A 7,859-nucleotide genomic window follows, 5' to 3' on the forward strand; every position below is an offset into this window, starting at 1 on the left:
ATTGACTAATGAGTTTCAACTTCGGGTTTTAGTTTCTCGATGCTTCGGAACGTGTTAACGCTTCAGGACGCGTAGTCTCGGGAAGCGTGTAAAGCAAGGAACTCCGGAAGTCAACAGATTTTCAGACGATCTTTTCAGGGTAAGTGTGGAGACTTAAGTCAACTACATACCAAGGGAATAACCCTGTTTACGTGCATTATTGCTTGTTAGTAAACAAGAATAGGAAAAGCTTTAAAATCGAATAATCTCAAAGATTAAGGCTTCGGCCGCTTTTCCTGAAAACTTAGCGTGAGTTCGCTCAATAAGTTCAAACATGAGTTTTGTGAAACCCAGCCTCTGATATGTGATATAGGTATTCCTTAGGCTGTGATTGACCCGTTAGAACGGGGGAGACAGGAGAGCCGTGTTTAACTCTCGAATTCAAATCGAGGGTAGAAGTACCGGGAGTCACATCCCGAGTCTTCAACCTAAAACACTAACGAGCATAAAAGGGAAATGAAATATCTTTCAGGATTTATCCTGAGTCGCTCTCCTGTAAGTAGCATAGGTGTGTACTCTGAGTGCAGCAGAGTACCCGATCCTTAAAGAATTGTTGCGTCGATGGTACCAAAACGAAATGGACCCTGACGGGCTATGAGGGCCTGGGGGATGGCGCTGAGTACTCATTTATCGGGAAGTCGACCAAGAGTCGCACCCGATCTTAATGCCAGGTTACGAGGACCTGAAGGACGCACCTTGACGGGCAATGAGGGCCTGGGGGTTGCGCCAACGCCGAAAGAAGTTGGTACCATTAGTGGATCCCAGACAGACGTTAAAACTCTTAGGCCGCCGGACGACTGCTGCTCGAAGTCTAAGGCTGGTCTCTTGTCGTTCTGAAGGTTATAGCGGGGGATGTGTGTAACCTTAAAGACGACAAGTACTAGTTAGAGTGTGTACACACGATTTATGCTCTAGATCTTGTTAGATTTGCATCCTTGCATTCTTATGTGCTTGTTTGCACGTCACATGTTATCACATGGCATTTAGTCGCTTTATTTTCTAAGTTAGACTCCCACTTGCTGAGTCAATCGACTCATAGTTTTATGACCCTTGGTAATGTAGAGAAGGGCAAGACGGCGATGTGAATAACAGAACTGAAGACGAAGACCGGACGTGTATCTCTTGACCTTTGGGCTAGTGGATACTCACCCGGGATCAACCTCTTCTATAGTAATAACTATATTTTGTTGAACCCCTTCCGTAAACTACGCTCCCAAAACTATCTCTTGTAATTATACGTAAACCCATGAGCGGTTATGTAAATATTTAGAGTCGTAGTGAGACTCAAAGTTTGAATTGAGAAAAACGAAAAATTTACCCAGGTTTTTATATAACGACTCATAATACTTATATATTATCGTATTATGTTCAATATAAGTATTGTGATTATTATGTTAATTCTATTGATATAAGATATTTTATTATATTGATGTTGTGACTTGTGACGTAACCCACCGTCGCGGCTCGTGAACCGGCAACGAGAGGTCGCGGGTCGTGACAGGTTTTGTGGTATCAGAGCCCAGGTTTAACCTTTCCTGTAGACTTGAGATACACGTTTCCGGTACGGATTGCGGGATCATGCTGAGTTTATCGTTGCCTTCTTTGTTGATAGAACGCGGATAGTTGTAAGCAGCGACATGATTTTCCTTTTTGGAACCCGTTTGACTAAGCCTCGGGAAATGCTAGTCTCTTTCTGGGAGTCTATAGATTTGTGTAGATAGCGATAGTTGCCATGTGACGTGTAAATAGTAAAGGCATGAATGCAGGTTGTATATATCTTTTTGACTTGATGTAGATATGAGAAATGTTTATGAGATCTCGTTTTGAGTTAGGATCGTGTGTTTATATGTTTTCTTTTCTCGCATTCTCGATGTAGTGACTTGGATTTTAGCCATGCCCTCTTCCATGTGTAGAATTGAGCAGGCATGGGGCCTAGACGAGAGCCGTCTAATGCCGAGAATGTTACTGCGGCGGATCTCACAGAGATGAGACGTGCGCTGGAGAGACAAGCTGCTGACGCGACCCATAGACATGAGATGAATCGGAGGTTCGCGCAGCACCTAGATGAGCAGAACCGCACAATCGCAGAACTCTTAACGAGGCTGGACGCGCCGCCTCAACAGCACCCAGCGCCTCCAGTTCTAGGAGAACGACTAGAGAATCCACCGCCAGTGCTTGTGGATCCTCCTGAGGAGCTAAACTTCCAGATTCCTGACGTCGTTCCTCCTGTGAGCGAGCCGGGAGGTTTCGAAAGCAGAAGCCTCCGACGTTTGACGGTCATGGGGATCCAGCTGCAGTGGAGAATTGGGTGAAGAAAATGCAGCAGATCTTCAACTACATGCAGCTGTCTGATACCGAGAGAGTGGCTTGCGCTGTGAATCAACTGGAGGATGAGGCTAGGGGCTGGTGGGAAGTGATGGCGTCGTCGGAGGATGTCCACTCAATGACGTGGGTCCATTTCCTCAATCTGTTTCACGGGAAGTATCTGAGTGAAGCTAACCTGTCGAACAAGGTACGCGAGTTCATGAGCCTACGACAAGGTTCAATGTCGGTATCAGTATATACGACAAAGTTCGACACGTTAGCCAGGTTCGCTCCTTCCCTAGTCCCTACTGATCAGGCTAGAAAGATGAAATACATGCACGGGCTCAATGTGGATATCGTGAGCCAAGTGGATAGTGGCGATGATGGACCTCGCTTTTACGCTAACGCTGTGCAGAGAGCTTTGCGGATTTCCGGTTGGCGTGAGGGTGATCGGAGTCCTGCACCGAAACCAATTGTTGCGACACCTTCTGAAGCTGCGGGCCTAAAGCAGAGCGAATCAAGAAAAAGATTCAGATCCCCATCAAGACGGTAGAGTTGGCCGCAGTGAGGAGACAGAATGAGGTCCCAGCAATGCTTGAGTTATCGACCTCAGGGAAGTTCTGGAAACCGATCACAATCGCTGAACCAGAGCAGAGGACGTGAAGATAGCGGAAGTTAAGGGCCGCCTGTAAGAAGCCTAGGACCTCTGGAAGCAATCAGTCGCTCGTGTGCCGAAGGTGTGGCAGATCGCACGAGGGAGAGTGTTATGCTCGTGCGCTAGTGTGTTTCAGATGCGGGAAAGAGGGTCATCTGTCTCGGGTATGTGAGAATCCAGAAGTAAAGACCCCTGCACCCAAAGAGCAGCCGAAAGCTAATGCCAGAGTCTTCTCCATCCGTGAAGATGAAGTACGAGCAGGGTCGCCCACTGCTGTCACAGGTTAGATTTTCGTGGATTCCTTATCTGCATTGATAGATTCAGGAGCCACACTTTCATTCATCGCATCTAGGAAGTCTGATCAGTTAGGTGAACATCTGAAGGAATTCTCGTACCCGTTCGTTACGGCTACGCCTTCTGGAGAAAAGTACCAGTCATTATGCTGGTATAAAGATGTGCCCATCTGAGTTCATGATCGGATAATGAAAGCAGACTCGATAGAATTGGAAATGGTGGAATATGACGTAATCCTTGGAATGGATTGGTTAAGTACCCACCATGCAATCATAGATTGCCGAAAGAAGTCGGTTCTATTCCAGAATCCAGGACTTGGACCGCTGTAGTTCCAAGGTTCCTCTCGGAAATCGAGTTTTCCGATCGTATCGGCGCTAAAGGCTGTGAAGATGATGCATCAGGGATACGCTGGTTACCTTGCAAGCGTGGTAGACGTCACGAAGACAGTCAAGCCACAGCCGCATGAGACTCCAGTTGCTAGAGATTTCCTTGATATTTTTTTTCCCTGAAGATCTTCCAGGTCTACCTCCTGATCGAAAAGTTGAGTTCAACATAGAGCTCATTCCAAGAACAGCTCCGATATTGAAAGCTCCATATCGTATGGCTCCAGCGGAATTGAAAGAACTCAAAACGCTGTTACAAGAGTTGCTTGACAAAGGGGTTCATATGACCAAGCCATTCGCCTTGGGGAGCGCCAGTCTTGTTCGTTAAGAAGGTAGATGGTTCTCTATGGCTCTGTATTGATTACCGTGGGTTGAACCAGGTGACGATCAAGAATAAGTATCTGTTGCCACAGATTGACGATCTTTTTGATCAACTGTCAGGAGCGACGGTGTTCTCAAAGATTAACTTGCGTTGTGGATACCAACAGCTGAAGGATTACGAGACCTGGTATCCTACCCATGATCTAGAGCTTGCTGCAATAGTGTTTGCGCTCAAGATATGGCGACATTATCTGTACGGAGTCCATTGCGACATCTATACAGACCATAAGACGTTAAAGTATCTCTTCACTCAGAAGGAGTTGAACATGCACCAAGGACGTTGGATGGAACTCCTGAACGACTACGACTTCGATCTGCACTATCACCCTGGTAAGGCCAGTAAAGTAGCAGATGTTCTTAGTCGTAAGTCTGTAGCGTCCTTTGTCACGACCCGCGACCTCTCATCGCCGGTTCACGAGCCGCGACGGTGGGTTACGTCATAAGTCACAACGTCACTATAATAATATATCTCATATCCAGAGGAATAACATTATATAACCATAATCAACGCAATACTTATATTAAACATAATACGATAACATATAAGTATTATAAGTCGTTATATAAAACCTGGGTAAATTTTTCGTTTTTCTCAATTCAAACTTTGAGTCTCACTACGACTCTAAATATTTACATAACCGCTCTTGGGTTTACGTATAATTACAGGAAATAGTTTTAGGAGCGTAGTTTACGGAAGGGGTTCAACAAAATATAGTTATAACTATAGAAGAGGTTGATCCCGAGTGAGTCTCCACTAGCCCAAAGGTCAAGAGATACACGTTCGGTCTTCGTCTTCATTTCCTTGCTCACATCGCCGTCTTGCCCTTCTCTACATTACCAAAGGTCATAAACTATGAGTCGATTGACTCAGCAAGTGGGAGTCTAACATAGAAAATAAAGCGACTAAATGCCATGTGATATCATGTGACGTGCAAACAAGCACATAAGAATGCAAGGATGCAAATCTAACAAGTTCTAGAGCATGAATCGTGTGTACACACTCTAACTAGTACTTGTCGTCTTTAAGGTTACACACATCCCCCGCTATAACCTTCAAAACGACAAGAGACCAGCCTTAGACTTCGAGCAGCAGTCGTCCGGCGGCCTAAGAGTTTTAACGTCTGTCTGGGATCCACTAATGGTACCAATTTCATTCGGCGTCGGCGCAACCCCCAGGCCCTCATAGCCCGTCAAGGTGCGTCCTTCAGGTCCTCATAACCTGGCATTAAGATCGGGTGCGACTCTTGGTCGACTTCCCGATAAATGAGTACTCAGCGCCATCCCCCAGGCCCTCATAGCCCGTCAGGGTCCATTTCGTTTTGGTACCATCGACGCAACAATTCTTTAAGGTTCGGGTACTCTGCTGCACTCAGAGTACACACCTATGCTACTTACAGGAGAGCGACTCAGGATAAATCCTGAAAGATATTTCATTTCCCTTTTATGCTCGTTAGTGTTTTAGGTTGAAGACTCGGGATGTGACTCCCGGTACTTCTACCCTCGATTTGAATTCGAGAGTTAAACACGGCTCTCCTGTCTCCCCCGTTCTAACGGGTCAATCACAGCCTAAGGAATAACTATTTCACATATCAGAGGCTGGGTTTCACAAAACTCATGTTTGAACTTATTGAGCGAACTCACGCTAAGTTTTCAGGAAAAGCGGCCGAAGCCTTAATCTTTGAGATTATTCGATTTTAAAGCTTTTTCTATTCTTGTTTACTAACAAACAATAATGCACGTAAACAGGGTTATTCCCTTGGTATGTAGTTGACTTAAGTCTCCACACTTACCCGGAAAAGATCGTCTGAAAATTTGTTGACTTCCGGAGTTTCCTTGCTTTTCACGCTTCCCGAGACTCTACACGTCCTGGAGCGTTATCACGTTCTGAAGCGTCGAGAAACTAAAACCCGAAGTTGAAAACTCATTAGTCAATGATCCGGAAGGTGATGACAAGCTTAAGGTTCGTTATCGGGATTCATTGCGAGTCGGTTCAAGGGTTCGAGAATTTAATTCACTTATTTCCCGGCTTTTCGGAATTTAAACTTATTCAAGACTCGTACGAATTCGTACCAGAGAATGAGTACGAAATAAAATCCAAATCCTTATTTTAACGAGTCTTAAATAAATTAAAGAAATAATCCGAAAATAGTACAAACCGAGAATTCTAAATGAATTAACCAAAATTAAATTCTCGAACATCTCTTAATTAAATAATTGATAATCCTTGAATACAAATCTCAAATCCAAAAATCAAGACTCGAGTCTAACGCTACAAAGCGATAAACGACTCACGAGTGAGATCGAGCTTTAAAAATCTGTTCTGAATTCTCTAACTTTCCAGCTTCCACGCGTTTAGTTCCGCCGGCTCTCGCTCGTCTCGACCTGATCTGTGACTGAGCTGTGAAATTCAGAAACGAACATCGCGATCAATTCCCAAAATCAAGTTCCCGACTCGAAACGAACATCTAACTCCAACCTCAACGTCACAACATTTCCAACTTGTCATAAAATCCATAACCTTATCATAAAATTCACATTTCAACTTTAAAATCAACCTAACCCAAAAACCGAGCCCAAATATCACAAATCTCAAATCATTTCTCACCAATTCCAAACTCAATTTCACAAAATAAATCGACCAAATCCGACTTTCAATTTCTCAAGTCAAATTAACGATTTCACACTAAAATTCCCAAATCCTCAAATTCACCATATCCAAACCAAACCTCACAAATTTCAAATTCATCACGGCCTCAAAATCTGCTCACCAGGTACAACACAATTCCAAAACAGATTCCAAAATTCAAACAGAGGAACTCACTTAATTGACCACATGGCCAAAGCACGTTCAACACATGAAACCCGGCCAAAACACAATCAAAACAGAAACCCAGTACAAAAACAACACTAAACCGAGCACAAATCACATCACAAAGCGTCAACCACGTTCAGACTCAAGAAACCTCAAATCAAACTCAACCCTTAACCCATTTTCGGCCAAAATCATTCAAAACCAAAGAAATCTACGTTCAATCAACAATTTCATCTCATAACCATCCCTAACCGAGTTCAATGTGTAGTTAAACATCATTAATTCCTCATAAATCAACAGAGAACACGAAACCCCCAATCCAATTTCTCAAAACCCTAGTTTCCAATTCGGGTCAAGGAGATTTACCTTGTTTCTGAAAGAATTGAACCCTCCGGCGTCCTCTCTAACTCGCGGCGGCTCAACCTTCACAACGGTCGCGCGCACGGCGGGGCACGGTGGTCGGCTGGATGGCGCGCGCACGGGGCTGGGGTCTCGGGCTGGTGCTGGTGCCGAGCGTTCTCTCCCTCGGTCGCTCTCCTCTTTCTCAGTCTCGTTCTCTCGCTCTCTCGCTCGATCTCTCTTTCTCTCTCTCTCGGCCGCTCACTCTTTCTCTTCTCTTCTTCTTTCCTTCTCTTCTTCTCTTTCCTTTCCCTTCTTTCTTTTTTTCCCGTGTCCTTTCTTTGTCTTGGGCTGGTGGGTTTAATTTTACTCGGCCATGAAGACTTAATGACAAAGTAATTGACCAAGATAAGTGTTGAGTTGGCAAGGATAAGAACTAAGTTTCCAAAATTCTCATTTAACCTTCTTTTCCTTATTTCCTTTCAAGTGGGTCCATTCTCTAAAAATTGTCACAACCACGTCTTTTCATATAACTATTTAATTAAATCCATATCCGAACGGATTATAATTATATGATTCGAACCGAGAATTTTCTCGTTCGTTCTTGATTAATTTAAATATATTTAAGGTTTCTCGGAAATAATTCTCGTCC

The 7,859-nt window shown here is 44.3% G+C and overlaps 1 protein-coding gene and 1 long non-coding RNA gene across 2 annotated transcripts; one reads left to right on the plus strand and one right to left on the minus strand.

The window, feature by feature from the left end:
• The first annotated feature begins 2,356 nt into the window (after positions 1–2,356).
• On the plus strand, positions 2,357–4,544 carry LOC149397569 (uncharacterized). The gene is made up of 8 exons (XM_089614265.1): positions 2,357–2,892; positions 2,993–3,031; positions 3,135–3,280; positions 3,382–3,443; positions 3,549–3,720; positions 3,804–3,994; positions 4,056–4,419; positions 4,537–4,544. The coding sequence occupies exons 1-8, from the start codon at positions 2,357–2,359 to the stop codon at positions 4,542–4,544; spliced, it is 1,518 nt and encodes a 505-aa protein (XP_089470391.1).
• Positions 4,545–6,135: 1,591 nt separating this feature from the next.
• LOC149397570 (uncharacterized) lies at positions 6,136–7,627 on the minus strand. The gene is made up of 2 exons (XR_016297247.1): positions 7,235–7,627; positions 6,136–6,454 (listed from the first exon to the last, which is right to left on the minus strand). It is a non-coding gene; the product is annotated as an uncharacterized LOC149397570 (long non-coding RNA).
• Between the last annotated feature and the right edge of the window lie 232 nt (positions 7,628–7,859).

The sequence above is a fragment of the Urtica dioica genome, chromosome 5 (assembly GCF_054948205.1).
Source record: "Urtica dioica subsp. dioica isolate 48M chromosome 5, U.dioica_male_clone48M_v1_H2, whole genome shotgun sequence".
Taxonomy (NCBI): Eukaryota; Viridiplantae; Streptophyta; class Magnoliopsida; order Rosales; family Urticaceae; genus Urtica; species Urtica dioica.

What these genes read in the sequence shown, in the direction of transcription:
- LOC149397569 (XM_089614265.1), top strand. Translation starts at nt 2,357, where the DNA reads ATGCAGCAGATCTTCAACTACATGCAGCTGTCTGATACCGAGAGAGTG. An exon ending in GTCGCCCACTGCTGTCACAG is followed by an intron (nt 3,281 to 3,381) that starts GTTAGATTTTCG and finishes GAACATCTGAAG; the next exon opens with GAATTCTCGTACCCGTTCGT. An exon ending in CCTTGGGGAGCGCCAGTCTT is followed by an intron (nt 3,995 to 4,055) that starts GTTCGTTAAGAA and finishes GGGTTGAACCAG; the next exon opens with GTGACGATCAAGAATAAGTA.